Below are 19479 nucleotides of genomic sequence, written 5' to 3' on the forward strand. Positions count from 1 at the left end.
GTACAGGGAGATGATTTAATGTTAAATCTAGTGTCAGACAAGGATGTACATTATCACCTCTGTTATTCATTATCTATATGGATTACATTATGAAGGAAAGTGGTATTAAACCTGTTATCAAAATTGAGATGTTAATGTCAGCTCCTTGCTTTATGTGGATGTGTTATACTTCTAAATAAATCCGCTACAAGTCTGCATGATTCCCTGACTAAATTGAATAACTGTCGTAATAGATATGGTATGAAGGTCAGCAATAACAAGACAAAGATAATGAAAATAGGCAGAAGCATTGAAAATATCAGCTCGTTGTGAATGGAGAACCTATAGAACAAGTAAAACATTTCAGCTACTTAGGCACGATTTTTAATGAAGATGGTAAATTAAATATGGAAATAGACAACAGAATCAACAAAGCTGGTATGGTAGGAAGTCAACTGAATAAATTTATATGGAATAAGAGAGAAATTAGTCAAAACACTAAATTAGCTGTATGCAAGACAGTGTTCAAATCAATTTTAACTTATGGATCTGAGATCTGGGTCAGAAGTAAAACACTTGACCAAAGACTAGTGACCACAGATATGAGAGTCCTGCGAAGGATTATGGGCGTGAACAGATGGCATCAATGGCAACATCATATTAAAAATGTGGATATTAGGAAAGAAACTTGACATTATCAGTATCCAGGAATGCATTAGCAGACCTAATCTCTGGTGGTGTGATTACTTAAACAGAATGGGTGAGGAAAGATTAGCCAAACAAGTGTTCTCTACCAGGTTGGCAGGAAAAAGACCCAGAGGAAGACCAAGATATAGGTGAATTGATACAGTAAAAAGTGCCTTAGAAGATAGATATATAAATATAAGATCTGACAATGTTGTAGCTTTGACAGGTAACAGATTGGTTTGGCAGAAAATTGTAGGTAGGAAGTTAGTAATGATGTAAGTTTTTCATGTAGTACTATCATATCCTGTACACCCCTTGAGGGTAAATGTCAGGAAGTTGGTGATGATGATGATATATATATATATAATATAATTTATATAATATATATAAATTAAACAACAGTGGTCATAGAACAGAAACCTGTGGTAATCCACTCATCACATTCCTTTTTTGGAACACTGCACCTCCATACACAACTTGCTGGCTCCTATCAGTCAATCACCCCTGTAATCAAGTTACCAAATGACTATCCATTCCCATCTTACTCAGTTTCAACAGTAGAGTATCATGTAGCTCAATTAAATGCTTCGGCAAAATCCCGATAAATCACAGTATATGCATCTCCTCTGTCCAGTACACTAATCACCTTGTTATAAAATGTAACCAATTTACTGAAGTATGACTTCCCCTTACTAAACCTGTGCTGCTCTTTCAAAAGATTTCCATTCTCATCAGTCTAGGTTTCTATTCTGTCTTTAACACCTTCAGCAAGGGTTTTTTTTCTCCCGGAAACTTGGTTTTTTTCATCCCGCATACAGACAAATCGGCCCTTCAGAACACACTCAATTTACAGACAAAAAATACTAGCTGTGGTGGTGGTGGGCTGTAGATGGCACTGATGTAGATGATTGGTAGTAGAGGTTCGGTGTAGTGGTGGAGACCGAGAGTTGTACAATAGGTGTCCTCCCGCGATGAGTCTTCGGACTCCTTGGAGGTGTCACGAATAATAATAATAATAATAACTACACTTGATATATAACCACTGGCCTATAGTTTGACACTACAGTAGTCCACCACTCTTTCACTCTTTTCAAATATAACCGTGATCCTTATACTCGCCATGTGGTTCACTCCTTCACTAACCTTCCACGCTCTTCCTCTTCTTCTCTCAATCAACTCGTGTTCAGTGTGTGTGTATTGAAGTTGTGCACAGTGTATCTCCTCTTAGAATTGTGCACTGTGTGTCTCTTATTTTGTACAATATTCATACCTATATTTGTGCTTTTAATGGCACCTAAATGTAGTGATAAAGCTAAAAGAAGCTATAAGCTTCTAATTTGCAAGAAAAGCTAGAACTAATCAAATTTAGTGTGGAAGGCATGTGCATAACTGATATAGGCTGCAATCTAAGTGTACCTTGCAGAACTGTTGGCACAATTGCTAAGAATAAAGCCGAAGTGTTAGGGGAAATTAAAAACACTACACCAGTGCATACTAAATTCATTTTACTGTACTTTTGTAAATCCGAGTGTTATTTAGCTTTTGCATGCATTTGCAAATGATATTTGACAGCCAAAATGCATTTGCAAGCTAAATAAAGGCTAGGTTCTACTTTTCACCGATTTTTGGTTTTCACCAGTGCTTTGGTATCTGACCTGGGAAATAAGTGGGGGTGGGACTTGTAATGATTTGGATTCTCCCTTATGCAATGGTGCTATTTTTCCACTCTTCTGGGATTATTCCTGTTGCCAGACGTCTGTTGAACAACCAAGTCGAGGACATTGCCAGCTTTATTTCACATTCCTGTATTATACATGGTAATTTCCCATCCATTCCCACTACCTTATTAACATCAAGGTTACTTATATTCTAAACAATTCCCATTCTTGAACTGTCAGTCTTCTGTCCTCCTTCCTATTGCTATCCAGCATCACTCTTAATCCCCTCCCTTACATGAAATACATTAATGAACTACTCATTATTTATTTTTTTATTATTATTATTCAGGCCTCCATAGAGTCAAAAGACTCATCGTGGGAGGTCCTTCCTAAGAACATAAAGTCTGTCAATACTCATCGAGGGGAGGTCCCCCCCCCCCAAGAAACACAAAGTCTATCATACCACTCCTTAAACTCATTGACCAGTCTTGCTCTCCCCACTCCATCAGGCAATGCATTCCACAGTTCAACCACCCTCCATGCAAAGAAACCACTCCTCTTGCTCACAGTTTCCTTTCGTAACTTCCAGGGATGGCCTCTTGTCATCACTCCCTCCCGCTGTTCAACCAAGCGAAAGAACTCCCCAGTGTCAACCCTGTAACCACCTCTCAACAGTTTAAAAGTCAATCATATCACCTCTCCTTCTTCTATCCACCAAACTCTGCAGTCCACATTCCCTCAGCCAATCCTCATAACCAAAATTGTACAGTCCTGAAACCATCTTTGTCATCCGTCTCTGTACCGTTTCCACAGTTAATTTATCCCCTTCAAATCCTTGGGACCAAATCTGAGAATAATAGTCTAAGTGTGGTCTGATCAAAGATTTATACAATGGAATGATAACCCTTTTATCTCTGCAGTCAGTGTCCTTCTCATAATTGCAGCAATCCTCTGTGTTACCTTCACCACCTTTGCAATATGTCCCCTAAATTTCAGGTTTCTATCAATCATCAACCCCAGATCTCTTGTCTCCCCTATTTCCTCCAGTATAACTCCTCCCATAGAGTATGCAGCATCCCATCGATGTTTCCCAAACCTCAAGACCTTACATTTTGCTGCATTAAACTGATACCCCAATTCATTTGCCCATCTATGTAGCTTATTCAAATCTTCTTGCAGGGCTACCACATTTGCACTATTACTAATAATCCTTCCCAGCTTCGCATCATCTGCAAACAACTGAATATCCCCTTGCAATCCACTGGCAATGTCATTGATATAAAGGTTAAACAATATAGGTCCTAGTACTGAGCCCTGTGGGACCCCACTTGTAACCCTCTGCCTCCTTGAAACTGCTCCACCATTCACAACTCTCTGATACTTATCAGACAGCCAATCCTGAATCCAGTTGACCAATCTGACATCCAGACCCATGTGCTGCAACTTAAATATCAGCTTATCATGTGGCACCCTGTCAAATGCCTTCGCTAAGTCTAAGAAAATTACAGTATATGCATAAAAATTACTTAAAAATTATTAAAAATTCATGTTTCCAGGTTGAAAAACCTTGTATCTCCATGTTTAACCAGCTAACTCATTTCTACTTGACAAAGCCCTTATAAAAATTCTCTGTATATCTTAGATTGCACTTGAACCCATGTCTTTCCAATCAAGGAACGTTTACAGAGGCTCTTCACACATATATGAATCTAAATGTAATCTGCAGGCATAAATGCTAGTAATACATTAGCAAAAACAAAAAAGTATTTGATAGTATGCAAAATTAGAATTAGTGATTCTGATGCAGGATGAATTTAGACAAAGCCAATCTGCCTGATGATTAGCAGGCAGTCAGTTTGCTGATAGTATAGGCTAAAGATTATGAGTAACAGTTTAATGCAGAAAACCTGGAAAGTATATGCATTTAGAGATGAAAAGATTACAAGATATGTATAATAAATTTAAAGAGTCGAACTACATACAGTTCATAAAGTTAGACATTTGGGGGGCAGAGAATGTTGGTGGATATAGTGGTTCAGAGGGCATATTGCAAAGTGGAAAGTAGCCAAAGTAGCTCATAGGATTACTTGATTATTGAAGAACACACTGATTTGCAGAGATAAGGAAGTTATCATTCCTCTTTTTTAATAAGGTTTTGATATGACCATATCTGTATTATTGTATGTAGATCTGGTGTCACCTAGCTTTCTTAGGAATGAGGAAGTGTTGGAGATGATCCGGGGGGGGGGAGTGATCAGTAGAATGCTCTCTAAGAAGGTAGATTAAGGATTTTCGATTGATAGCCAGAAAAGCGTGGATACAATAAAAGCACATCTAAGCCTCTCTCTCTCTCTCTCTCACACCCACACACCCACAAAAGCCACTGAATTAGAAATCTTTATGCAGGTGTACATAAATGTCACTTACACAGTGTATATGCAAAATACTTCTTCATGTGCATCACCATGTGTTCCAAACAACTATTTAAGAATGCTACTGGTGTAATCATCAATATGGAAGGAATACCATATTCATAAGGATGATGTCTGTTATGGAAATTATAAGCAGTAGGCTGGAATAGTCACAGCTATTGTACAGAAAGCAAAGTCTGAGTGTGAAAAGAAACTGGCTCTGTATGCTAAAGAAATATTCAGCAAACAACTGAATATTTCCTTTCAGGTTATTTCCTATCTTGTTTATGTACAAATAAACAGCAGAGTTTCCAGCACTGAACCTTGTGGCACAGCATTAGTCACCTATTTTTGCCTCGATTCTGTCCCTCTATATAATTTTTTGATATCTGTCCAGTAGCCATCCTCTTATCCATTTAACTAGTTCCATATCCATCCCCATTTGTTCTGATTTGCATAACAGAATTCCATGTGGTATTCTTTCAAATGCCTTTGCAAAATCCAGCTAAATCATCGTGTAGCCATTTCTTTTATCCAACTCAGTAAATTACTAAGGCATGACCGACCCTTCACAAATACAGATAAGAAATTTTATTTTAGAAAATATTCACTATATCACTGATCATTATTGGTAGCATCAGTACCGTTGACAGGGTGTAGCATAGAGGCAGCCTGCCTCACGGCATGGCTTAATAAGGGCACTAGTTTAGCCATATTGCAGTAGGCGCTCTCACTACTCCTGTTAGTGTAGCAAGTGCCGAAAGAAGTTTTTCCAAACTCAAACTGATTAAAAATTATTTGCGAACAGCAATAACCCAAGAAAGATTGGTTGGAAAAAAAAAGAGCTTATAAACAGTTTTGTGGTGCGATATCTCCGTAGAGCAAACATTTAATTAATATTATTATGTAATTGTTTTGCATTAATGTTTCTCTTGTGATAAAAACAAAATAGCAATTGGAGATTTTCTTATATTTTTGTCTTATAATCCATCAGGTTGATATTTAATTGTTTGCCTCAGGGTGCAATCTAATCTGGTGACGGCCCTGGATAGCATTTTGCTAGTTTTAAGGCTGTGTGATTGATTGTGTTTGTTTTACAAATCTTGTTATTACATGTATATTGTTTAAAAAGTGTTTAACATGCACCAATGTGAAGAATAATAATGGCAGCCAAGGCATCCTTATTCAAAGATTAATATGAGGAATTTTGTGTGATGTAGTGTGTATATGTGTGTGTGCTCAACTCATTGCCAAGGTTGAATTGCTTATGATATAAAAATTAGAGTGGAGAGAGGGTGTGTGTGTTAGAAATGTGTTCTTAGTGAGTTCAAGAAATGCAAGACATGTCAAAAGTGGGAGAATGAAGTGATGAATGTTAATGATTAAGGCCTAAATGTGAGAGTGTTGTTGAAAGAGTGAGTGATAGTGGATGAAATATGAATGTGAATATAAAAGAAGTGGTTGAAGATAATGTGAATTATGAGGTGGAAGTGAGGAGAAAGCCAGCCTGGTTGGTCATGTGGTTAGTGTATCTGCTCTCCATTCACGAGGCTGTGAATTAAAATTCTACCATGGATATTTGCGATTGTCTTATTAACTCTGTAGTAAGAGCATCTGCAGCCTTACTACTTCTTCTAGCAGAAGGCTTCACTCCCAAAACCCTATGAGATACGAGAGTGATTATATGGCATTCACTGACATCAAATGTGAATAAATAACTAAGTAGGAGAGAAATACATTGCTTATACATAGCCTTTTGAAAGACAGAACATGCAGGAGCAATTTGAGAAATGTGTTACATGTGGTGCTGAAGAAAGGAGAATGAAAAAAAAAGTGAATGGGAAAAGTAGGAAAGAGTGAAAAACTTGGATTAAGGAGGGAACATTGTATGGTGATGCTATGATAAGAGGTGCACTTGATGAGAAATTGAAGGAAGCATGTTTCCTAGGTGTAAAGATCAAGAATTTCAGTGAAACTATTAGTATGCAGAGAAGAGAAGTAAAAGACTTGGTTGCCTTGGCAGGAATATATGATTTGAAATACAAGAAATATGTAATGAGAGAAGATATTTAGGAGTTTGCTAGATGAAGCAAAAAAGAAGAATGAAAGAATAAAGATTGTGAGTCTGCTGCCAGAACAGCAGACTCACAGGATTGAATTGAGAAGAAGGGCCATGATTACAAACAAGTCTATGAGAAGATTGTGCAAGAGTGTGCAGTTTCTAAGTGTATTGATAAATCTAGATATTGTAGTTCTAGTGAATTTGATGGAAGGGGGGGAATGCAGTCAAGCATTTAGTAGCGTCTAAGAACAAGTATCTAGTTTCCCAAGTTTTGAATCTGAATGTATTGGTAATTAGATTATTATTATTATTATTATAATTATTATTATTACCAGACCTCCTTGAAGTCAAAACACTCATTAGGGGAGGTACACACTGTTACTCACAAAGCTCAATCAAATTGCACTTTGAAATCAATCAATGTATATGCATTCGCCATACTGTCAGCCCATTAACAATGCCTTACCAACTTAGGTTCAGTCATATCTTCTCACCTCCTCCTCCTATTCATGAAGCTTTGCAAATTGCATTCCCTCAATCTGTCTTCATACTCTGCATCAGATACCACCTCAATCTCTGGACCCTAATATATCCTTATTACTGTGAAAACCATGTGACCAAATTTGTGCACAATAATCCATATGTGATGACTTCACAACTTGTGCAATGTGACCCCTGAACTTCAGATCCTTGTCCACCACCACCACTCCTGGATCTTCTTTCCTCAATCTCCTTCAGAATTCCCCTGCCAGGTATATACTTTGCATCCCATCATTGCCGTCCAAATTTCAGAAACTTACACTTTGAACATTGATTATGAATAATGGAAACACATATGTTAATTTAATTATTTTTATTTGTAGAATTTTTGGTAAATTTTCATAGCCATTATCAATACAATTATAAATAAACAATCGCAAAAATGAGAACATCAATTGAATTGAAAGTGCATGGTATTATATTCACTATCAGCTGTAGGAGAATAGCTCCATCTGCATTGATATCCAAAAATAAATTAGTTAATAAAATATTTTTAAATATAAAATTAATTAATTACATATGGAACATATGAATGGTGAGTATTAGTCAGTATAACTTCCCAAAATTGATTCTAGTAGTAAGACTTATACGTTGGTTAGACATTGTCATGACGTATTCTCTTGACGTTCGAATCCGCCATCTTGCTAAAAGTCACTTTCATAAAATAAAGGAAAACTAATTGCAAATTAATCACTGATCTAAGGGTAGAGAAATTTCTATTATACTGCGCCACTCTATCCTTAGATAAGTCTATATGAATTAGTAGGATCAATTCAAAATTAGTTAGCAGTCTTTTCATTCATTCAGGCCGATGGTATTTATTTTCTTTCTGGGATTCCCGCTAGATTCGAATTTTTGTGAACGGTGCAGTAAAAAGAAATTCAGGCAAACACAATATTTAAATTAACAAACAAAATATTTAATATATGGTTATATAACAATTACATAAATTCCACTTCTAAATATGACAAACCAGTCAAGTTAGCATATCAAGTCAAGTCATTCATATTAATCCAATCTTTCAAACTTTCTCAAACAAATTCACAGTTTCAGAATCACAAAGTTTCTTTACTCAAATTATTACAATAGAATTTCTTATTTATTCAGTTTCCATGTATCTCTCAGCTACACTCTACGATTAACTCATAACAGGCACTAACCACGGTAGATATCACTTCAATGTCTATATTTTCAACTCTCAGCCTTGATGGTAAGCTACAGTTAATGTTAGAAACAGCGCAACGGAACTAATACTTAAATCTGCATACACTGAAATAAACTAATATGACTGTCCTTACCAGAAATAATCTTCAGTACTTCCAATATTTTGTGAGTACACTTTCAAATTGTATTTATCACACTTGCGAAACACTAAATAACTAAAACATTACTAATCGCGCTTCAAAAATCCAGATAACAACTATAAGGTACATTAATTATTCTTATTTATCATTCATCAACTAGTTTAACTCCGTACAATTCCCCTTCATGGTAGTACAGAAATAAGTCGTAATTATAGACTGACTGGATTTATTCAGTATTCTTCTTTGAATGTCCAGTTCTCTAATTATCCGATTACGGCAATAATTTCTTTTTATTACTACGGCTGGTTTTGCTTTCAGCCAACTATAAGATTCACTTATATAAAAAAATATCTACTCAACTCCTATCCTTAGGAATCTTTTAATTACTTCTACTTCTTTAGTTTACTTCCTTGCTACCTTATAGTTCCAAAGTTCCGTTCCGACTCCCTACTTACTACTACGTATCTATTTTCTCTTCTCCTCTACAAACGCTCCCTTCACACGCGCTCGTTTATTTTCACGCGTCTCTATGACAACCGATAGACGTAAACATTCTCGCGAATGTTACATTAGGTTATATAACTACATTCAGTTATTACATAACGTTAACTTTCATAAAAAGAATAAATAGAATATTTGCATTCCAATAAATGCGTAGTTAAATTACAAATATAAGTTCTTACAATATTGACAAAATAATAAATAAAACAGCTTAATAATATTTAATACAGAATCTATTTACCATTAAAAGATTTCTTTGATTAAGCAATTAAATATTTGACATAATTAAGGTAGTTATATGATATCAATTACAATTTATGTTATTTACATCAAATAATATTTACAAATATAGTTCTTGTGACGGAAAGTCATGTTGGATTCTGAATCAAACAACATTTATTCTATTTTCTACATAATTAGAATCCAACAACATAACTGGTAATTAATTTACGGAATTAACAACGCATATAAAGTATATTAATTAAAGATAACTTTAATGAATCACTTCTATATTTCGGCAATGTCACATTGCCATCTTCAGGAACATAAAGATATGGTATGTGCACTAAGGAACTAACAAAGCAAATGAGGAAGAAAGTAATAAACTAATTTTGTTCCTAAAGTCCTAATGGTGCCCTCTTGCGGGCTAATTTGGAAGTCTTGGCAGTTGGGCTGAAGTTCTCATAATGAAAGTCTCCCAAATTTGGGGCAGTTTCATGCACCCAAATTTGTTGAGGTTAGGAACGTTTTTTAGAGCTGCTGAAGATTCTTTGAATAATCTTTCGTATTTAAACTTGCTGCGATGGATTATTTTTGTTTTCTTCCAACGAATTTTATGGTGGCTATCTAAGGCATGGTCTGCCAGCCCAGAGCGGCTGTACTGGTGAAACCGGATGTAGTCTTGGTGTTCTGAAATCCTGATATTTGTTGTTCTGCCTGTTTGGCCAAAGTAGGACAATTTGCAGCTGCAAGCGACCTGGTATACACCAGGTAGGTCTAGGGGAAGTGGTTGGTCTTTGGTAGAGCGGATAAGGGATGCCAACTTTTTATATGGTCTATAACAGGAAGTAAGGTCATATTTTTTGAGGATATTAGTTATTTTTTCAGAGGTGCCCTGGATGTAGGGGATAGTGATAGACTTGGTGTAGTCTTTATTGTGGAGGGGGGGAGGGGGGCTGTGGTTTACAGGTTTTAGTATTTTTTGGATTTTTTGGGGGTTATAGCCATTGGCTAAGAAAGTGTTGAGGATGTGGTTTAGTTCCATAGTCAGGGCCTTGTCATCTGAGCAGATTAATTTTGCCCTGTTATATAGTGTTTTTATCACCCCATATTGTTGTGAGGGGGGGGGGGATTGCTGGTGAATGTATCTGCCAGTGTGGGTGGGTTTTCTGTAAACAGAGAAAACCAAAGATCCATCAAGCTGGCGGGTGATTAAAGTGTCTAGGAAGGGGAGGGTGTTGTTTTCCTCTTTTTCTAAGTTGAACTGGACTCTGGGATGTTGGTTGTTTAAGTGTGTTAGGAAGGAGTGGAGTGTGTCTGAGCCATGTGGCCAAATAGCAAACACATCATCCACATAACGAAGCCAAATAGTGGGTTTTTGTGGGGTGGAGTTTAAGGCTTTCTCTTCAAATGTCTCCATAAAGAAATTGGCCAAGGGTGGGGAAAGTGGTGAACCCATGGCTGTCCCCTCTATCTGTTTGTAGAACTTTCCTTGCCAAACGAAATAGCCTGAGTTCATTGTGAACTGAAATAGGGCTGAGATATCGGGAGGAAACTTGGCTTGGATGAGCTCAAGGGTTTCTTTGAGTGGGACATTAGTGAATAGGGAGGAGACGTCAAAACTGACCATTATGTCAGTGTGTTGGAGTGTGAGGTTTTCTATACTGGCTTTAAAGTGGGCCGAGGTTTTTATGTGTGATGGTGTGTTGCCAGTGTAGTGTGTGAGCGTTTTGGCTAAATGTTTGGCTAATTTATATGTGGGGGAATCAATGCCATCCACTATGGGACGCAATGGCACATTTTGTTTATGTATTTTTGGGAGTCCATATAATCGGGGGGGTCTAGAGTTATAAGGTTTAAGTTTGTTGGTGACTTCCACAGGCCAAGAAGTGACTTTCTTAAGGAGTCTGTGGATAGTTCTAATCTGAGAGCTGGTCGGATTATATTCAATGGGGAGGTAAGTAGTACGGTCTCGTATTAAAGAATTTAGCTTACCTTTGTAGTCTTTTTGATTGAGTACTACAGTGGTGTTTCCCTTATCAGCTTTGGTGATTACTATTTTTTTGTTGTTTTTTAATTCTTGAAGGGCTGTATATTCGTTTTTGGATAAGTTGGATTTTGGAGGTTTGGCTTTAGTAAGAACACCGACTACATCCAGTCTCATGTTGTTGGCGATATGGTTAGGCAGGTTGCGAATTCCACGCTCTATTTGGATCATGATTTCTTCAGCAGGTATCCTTTTAGGAGCTAGGGCGAAATTGTGACCACGTGAAAGTGCGGTGAGTGCTTCAGGCTTTAAAACTGCCGATGAGAGGTTGACTACTGTGTTAAGTGGTGGCTGGGGTACAGAAGTAGAAGTCTTTGTCAGGTTTTCGTATTTTTTCACGTGCTGACTACGTATTTTTTCGAATTCCTTTCTTGCCGATGTGGCTATAACCCCAAAAAAATCCCAAAAATACTAAAACCTGTAAACCACAACACCCCTCCCCCCCTCCACAATAAAGACTACACCAAGTCTATCACTATCCCCTACATCCAGGGCACCTCTGAAAAAATAACTAATATCCTCAAAAAATATGACCTTACTTCCTGTTACAGACCATATAAAAAGTTGGCATCCCTTATCCGCTCTACCAAAGACCAACCACCTCCCCTAGACCTACCTGGTGTATACCAGGTCCCTTGCAGCTGCAAATTGTCCTACTTTGGCCAAACAGGCAGAACAACAAATATCAGGATTTCAGAACACCAAGACTACATCCGGTTTCACCAGTACAGCCGCTCTGGGCTGGCAGACCATGCCTTAGATACCCACCATAAAATTCGTTGGAAGAAAACAAAAATAATCCATCGCAGCAAGTTTAAATATGAAAGATTATTCAAAGAACCTTCAGCAGCTCTAAAAAACGTTCCTAACCTCAACAAATTTGGGTGCATGAAACTGCCCCAAATTTGGGAGACTTTCATTATGAGAACTTCAGCCCAACTGCTAAGACTTCCAAATTAGCCCGCAAGAGGGCACCATTAGGACTTTAGGAACAAAATTAGTTTATTACTTTCTTCCTCATTTGCTTTGTTAGTTCCTTAGTGCACATACCATATCTTTATGTTCCTGAAGATGGCAATGTGACATTGCCGAAATATAGAAGTGATTCATTAAAGTTATCTTTAATTAATATACTTTATATGCGTTGTTAATTCTGTAAATTAATTACCAGTTCCCAAAATTGAGAAGGTTTACATCTTGATTTTTAGATCAACTTGAGCATTGAAGAGATAGTTCCACTCATTTGTCCACTCATACAATCTATTCAAGTCTTCCTGTAAGGCCAGAACATCTGTTTGATTCCTCATCATTCTTCCTAATTTTGCATCATCTACAAACAATTGTAGTTAAACCTGCCCCAATATTATTAATATACAAGTTAAACAACAGTAGCCCCAAAACAGGTCCCGGTGGCACACCACTAATGACTTTCCTCTTTTGGGATATTCCAACCCACATACAACTTGCTGATACTTATCTGACAACTGGTTGGTCACTTATCCAGTTCATTAATCTACTATTTAATTCCATCTGCTCCAGTTTAGTTCCCAACCTGTTGTGTGACAGTATACCAAAAGCCTTTGCAAAATCTACGTATCAGATCAACATGTTACCTATTACCTACAAGTTAGCTGACTGTTAGAAGGATTTGGTGGAGGATGGTCTGTCAAATGAGGAGTAAGTCAATGGCCAATGGAATTTCACTTATTCATTACTATGTGGATTACATTATGAAGGAAAGTAGCATTAAACCTGATATCAAAACTGGAGATATTGCACTATGCTGTTTACTTTATGTAGGTGATATTATATTTCTAAATCAATGCAGAAAAAGTCAGTTGTCCATAATGAGTTTCCTGACTACATGGAGATGATAATGGTAATGTATTAGCTACATGGCTGAGTACTTTTCAGTGCACCACTTGTTTGGAAAAGGACTAGGTTAAATTCTCATCTGTGATGGCATGTTAGACCTTTTTTAATTAATTAATTTATATTTATTTTTTTATTTTTAGTGGTGATATTTTAGAAAGAGATGGCAAAGTTTTTTCTGTTCCTCAAAACTGATAAACTATCCCAAGTAAATATGTACTTGCATGCATTAGTAAATAAATGTGCTACTAATACTGGCCAGCAGGCGGCAAAATAAACAAGTTATTAAATTGTAGTTGACTAATGAAAGTGGGAAACAAGTAAAGGAACATTTTTTATTTTCAACTTGCACACAGAAGTTTGTGAGTTTATAATGTTGGTGGGCTTAGAAATAGATAATCCTGGAACCTTACCTCTAGAGACAAAAATGGTACCTTTTTTTAGGTCATTTGAGTCCTCCAATAAGCATAATAGTCATCTCACATCAGGTAACTAAAGACATTCACAACCATCCATGCCATGCTGGGATTCTGATCCATAGCTTGTTCTTTGGAGAGCAGAAGCATTATCCACTTAGCTAGTAAAGCTGGGAAGGGAAAGATGAGAGAAATCATGAATATTCTGTGAATTTATAAGCTCTGAAGTAACATACTTGCACTGAAAAAGACACAATTATGAAAGATAACATATGAAGTAAAAATGAATTATTTTAGAAACAACTGTTGCATTATATATATGGTCAAGGAGAAAAATTATTTCTTCCTTGGGTCAAGTTGAAAGATGAATTCTTTTTCTGAAGATATGCATGTAAATACTCTCTATAACATTTCTTTGTGGCAAATGTTGGACTGTCAGTTCTGTTTATGTGCTTTTGTTAAATAAACTTGAAAGATGTTTTTGCAATCTCCAGTTTGGTACATATTCTGTTTGCATGTTGTTTTTTTCTTCACTTTGCTCATTCCCATCACTTTTTTATCTCATCCATAAATGAAATCAAAGTATGTGTGAAATGCACATTAAACAACTTTCTTTCACCAGACTGAAGGAATTATGTTGTTTTATGTCTGTTAATTTTGTAATTTGGTACTTCATTTTCTGATTTTTGCCCAGCATTCTCAGACTTTGTTTTATCTGGCTGTTTATAGAAGACTTCCATCGCATGAATGATTACATAGATCTAGAAGATATAGAGGAACTTGACGAGGATGATCTGTCAGATCTTGAGAGAGAAGAAGGACCAGGTAATTTAACTTCTTATTTTTAGTTTTTTTTTTTTTTTAGAATAACAAAATATTATTCAAAAAAACTTCGGATGGTTAATTGTAAAGAATATCCACAAAAAAGAAATACTCTGTTACCTAACAGAATTTTTTTTTCTTATTCAGTACTGAACTGATTGATCTAAGGCTGTGGTAGTGATTATTTAAAAAATATTTTAGTCTTGCAGACAGCTAAAATGTACAAAAAATAGTATGTAATTCAGAAATGCCAGTCAGGGTGGACAAGAGATTTATCATAACCATCCTTTGGCCAGGAAGAAAGCCTGGCTAAACAACAATTTATTCTTGTCATTGTTATTAGATGTTAAGCAGTTGTTGAACTGCAGTGTTGCAAAATATTATCATCATCATCAGACCTAATGGAATCAAAAGACTCAGTGTGGAAGTTCATCACTATCCAACACAATGCTTTCAAAAATGTGCCTTAAAAACTGGTGTGCTGGTTTCTGCCCTTATTAGTCTCTACCAATGCAATACACTTACATACCATGCTCTCAAAAAAAAAAAAAAAAGAAAAAAAAAACCTCTCTAAAGATGATGAGTTGTTCTTCCTTCCCCTCCTCCATCTCCCTCCATTATATAAGTTTTACCTTATAGCATTAGTGGTGATATCTTGAAAGAGCGGAAGAGGTAAGAGATCTGGGAGTGATAGTGACAAGAACTTGAAATCTCAGGACGATATTGCTAAAACTGTGAGGATATCACAACAGATTATGATATTGATGAGAAGGACCTTGGCAGGTAGAAGTGCAGAAGATATGGTTTCATTGATCAGGCTGCATACATTTGGACAGCTGGTTTGGATCAGGACTGAGGATTTATTGGAGATGATTCAGAGAAGATTGACTAAAGTGGTGTTGGATCTCTGGAATGTTGGGTTTAAAGACAGATTGAGAAAATGTTATTTGCAAAGCCTTGTGGATAGTAGGAGTAAGTGGTATGATTGAGGCATATAAGTTAGTCAGGAATTGTTATTAAATGTAGGAGAGATTTTTCATAGAATGGAAACTGATAGGATAGAACAGGATTCTAGTCATCTTCTGGAAGCTATATAAGAAGAATGCAAGCCGAGGAGTGGTTCTTTACATACAGAGAGAGAGAGGTTGGTGAGTGGAATGCAGTGAATGAGTGTGAATTGAGTGCAAGTGTAGAAAAAAACAGAATATAATAGTAGATTGAGGAGCTTTGTGTATGATATGCACAAAGCTCCTCCTTAGTCAGCCTAGTTGGCCGCGTGGTTAGCTTATCCGCTCTCCAGCCAAAAGGTTGTGGATTCAAATCCCACCATGGGCATGGATGTTTGTGAGTGTCTGTGAAAATACTAGTGGTGGTGTTGGTAGGCAGTAGATGGTGCTTGTGTAGGTGATGACGAAGATGGAGAGATGTAGAGTAGGTGCCCTCCCTCGATGAGTCTTAGGACTCCCTGGAGGTGTCATGTAATAATAATAATAATAATAATATGCCTGTATGGTTGGCCTAGTGGTTAGCATATCCACTCTCCAGCCAAAAGGCTGTGGGTTTGAATCCCGCTGTGGGCATGGATGTTTGTGATTGTCTGTGGAAGTGGTGGTAGTGGGTGGCAGATGGTGTCGGTGCAGTTGGTGGAGACAGAGTTGCAGAGTAGGTGCTCTCCTTCAATGAGTCCTTGGACTCCCTGGAGGTGTCACAAAATAATAATAATAGTAATAATATTGAATTTCTCACAATGAGTCTTTTGACTCCATGGAGGTCTAATGTTAATACTACTATTACTACTAATAATAATTAATCCACTCTCTTTACCAACTTACATCTCAGTCATATCTCTCCTGTCTCTCCATTGGACTCTGCTGCTTGCATTCCCTCAATATATCATCATATTCATATTGTCATTAGAATGTACAATACCTTAGTGACTCTTACATATCTTGGCCCTTTCCAACATTAGTGCTTCAAAGACCAAAACCATCTTACCAAAGATCAAGGCATTGTACAGTAGAACAATGTATATAATTTCTTTATTTCTGCATGTCAGTGTCCTCATTAGTGCATAATGTATTGTTATCTTCACATTTCCCAAAGTGGGCCATAACTTTCAGACCGTCATCCACCTTCATCATCCAATAGCTCATCTCAGATCCCTTCATTACATTCCAAACTAATCAAACCCCATCCTTGCTTTCAGATATTCAGACCTTTGAATGTCTGAAAGCAAGGCATACAAGGAATCTTTAAAACATAAAAGGGACTGGAGATAGCCAACAGCATGATTGAGTTCAAGAGTTCAACCTCAGAAGTCTATGACATTGATGTAACTGATATTGTGAGTATCACTATATGAAATATGCTGGATTTTGACAAAGTCTGGTTCAGTCTATAGCAGTGGCGGCCAGTACATAAGCACTGCGACACTGCAGCACCCCCAAGGAAAAAATGAAAAATTTAAATTTTGTTTGTGTTTATAAATAATAACAATGCTTACAACATTATATAAATGCAATACAACATGTTAAAGGTTACAGCTTATGTTTCGACATTGATTGAATAGTTAATAATTGGAATTGTTCGATTAACGCTTTAGATTACGAAACAAATACACTACTATATTATCACATTCAACCAATTGCAGCCAGACTCGCCGATATTCGTTTGCGCTTCTCATTGCACGTAACTAGTGAATCTGACACTGCTCTTTGGGCAGTGTATAGTACGCTTGCGCATGTTATTTCTGTGAGATATGAAAGGGTGAACTATTTTTTGCAAACTTATTTTATTTGGTTAAAATAACAATTATTTATTTATTATAGATACAAGGCTGAATTATGACGAGTGTCACTGTTGAAAATATGAAAAGAATTATATTTTTTCAATTATGGTTACACAAAACAAATACACTGCGATCTAATGCAGTGTGAGAATGATCGCGCCAATCACAGGTAGACTCGCCAATATTCGTTTACGCTGACACTGCTCTTTGGGCAGTGTATCATATGCTTGCGCTTGTTATTTCTGTGAGATACGAAACTTTTATTATTGGTGTTTGTTGAAATATTTTTAATAAAGCAATTTTCTAACATGTAAATTTATTTATTAATAAATTGGTTACTGATTAGGAAAATAATTTTTTTTAAAATTTTATTTTGTATATGCAGCACCCTCGCTTAAAATTTTCACCGGCCGCCACTGGTCTATAGCAAACTATCCTCTGTCTATACCTTCACATTAATGAACTCATTATATATCCACTAGCTAACAGACATTAAACAATCAAACTAGAGAAAATTATCTGGGAGTGAACTAATGTAGGCAGGGTTGAGGTGTGGTACCCACATCCTTCAAAAAAAAGGCCAAGCTTCTGTTGCTAAGCATTACTAGGTGGTAGAGGGTTCATTCAGTATTCATCACTCACTTTGCTTAATGGAAGCTTGATATGGCAAAAACCATGTTTCGATTCCAGAGAGTAGTGGCATATATCATTAGCAATAGAGTTTGGTGAAATTCTCCATGCTCTCACAAACTTCTGAATGCTCTCACAACATCTGGTATCCTGTATGCTTCCTAGTGACATCCTTAACTAGTTTCCAGTGATGACTATGAGTTCTGCCTGCACTAGTCATAAATTTCTTCATCACTCATCATTATCGATTCTCTGATATTTATTCTCAAGGGGTGTACAGGACAATATGCAGTGCCACATGATTACGTTCACATTATTACTAAACTCCTGTCAAGTTTTCCTCCAAATTAGTCTTTTACTTATCAACACTACCATTATTATCATATCTTATATTTCCTTCTTTTACGGCACTTCTGACTGAATCAATCCTAAATCAATCTTGGTTTTAGTCTTGGATTCAAACACCTGTTTTGCTAACTTTCCTCTCCCATTCTGTTTAAGTGACCACACCACCTTAAGTCAGCTCTGTTCACACATTCCTGAATGCTAACAATGGCAGTTTCTTTCTTAATATCCTCACTTGTACTTTTTGCTTCTGATATTCTGGTCTCCATTCTTTGATCAAGCTTTATTCCTAACTCAACTCTCAGATCCATAATTTAAAACTGATTTGAACACTGTACTGTATACTGCTTGTTGAGTATTTTAGCTAATTTCTCTCTTATTCCATATAAATTTATTCATCTGACTCCCCACCATACCAGCTTTGTTTATTCTTTTGTCTATTTCTATATTTAATTTACCATCTTCACTAAAAAATTATGTCTAAATAGTTGAAAGACTTTACTTTGACAGATTCTTCATTGAGAATGCAGCTGAAGGTTTCTGTGTTCCTGCCTATTTTCATAGTTTTGGTCTTTTTTATGCTGATAAGAAAAAAAACTAAAACTGTTCAAACGACTCTCGATAACTTATTTTGATTAAAAAAAATTGCAGTAAATAATGTAGGTACAAGTATTTATTAAACATTTACTTTTCATTCATTTTTTTTATCTTTCCTAAAAGAGTACCATATAAAACGAATTACTAATACAGTAATCGATCATGGACGAATTGTAATTTTTATCATTGATTATTAGATTTGATTAACGCGATTTTGATATATGCGATAACATCGAGGGATTAATTAACTGCGTTAATCGAGGGATACCTGTATAGATCCTTGTTATATTTCCATGATTTGTCAACTGTTTGTTGTAAAAAGAAAAATCTGACTTTGACAACTTCTGTTTGACCTAAACCCAGCTTGTTCTTTTCCAAGTTTCTCTTCTACAATTTTTCTTAGCCTCTTGTCGAGTATCCCTGCATAAATCTTACATGGAATAGTTAGTAGAGAAATTCCTCTGTGATTGTCACATCATCATCATCATGTAGCTTCCTCAATGCAAGGATGTAGCACCATGTCCTTCGAGTCCTCTCTGTTAGCAGCTCTTCTTTTTGTTTCAGCATAGTCACGTGATCCTGACCATGATCTTATATCATC

At 36.5% G+C, this 19479-nt stretch overlaps 1 protein-coding gene across 1 annotated transcript in view; it reads left to right on the forward strand.

The window, feature by feature from the left end:
- The window catches only part of LOC150102039 (RIMS-binding protein 2-like), a 540578-nt gene that overhangs the window by 264808 nt on the left and 256291 nt on the right, over nucleotides 1-19479 (forward strand). The window contains exons 18-19 of the mRNA XM_090399955.1: nucleotides 14426-14521; nucleotides 19242-19256. Of these exons, the coding sequence (XP_090256081.1) occupies nucleotides 14426-14521; nucleotides 19242-19256 (111 nt within the window). The remainder of the gene's footprint in view (nucleotides 1-14425; nucleotides 14522-19241; nucleotides 19257-19479) is intronic.

Source organism: Typopeltis vanoorti, chromosome 11, assembly GCF_054136105.1.
Source record: "Typopeltis vanoorti isolate ZY-2024b chromosome 11, IOZ_Tvanoo_1.0, whole genome shotgun sequence".
In the NCBI taxonomy this organism is placed as follows: domain Eukaryota; kingdom Metazoa; phylum Arthropoda; class Arachnida; order Uropygi; family Thelyphonidae; genus Typopeltis; species Typopeltis vanoorti.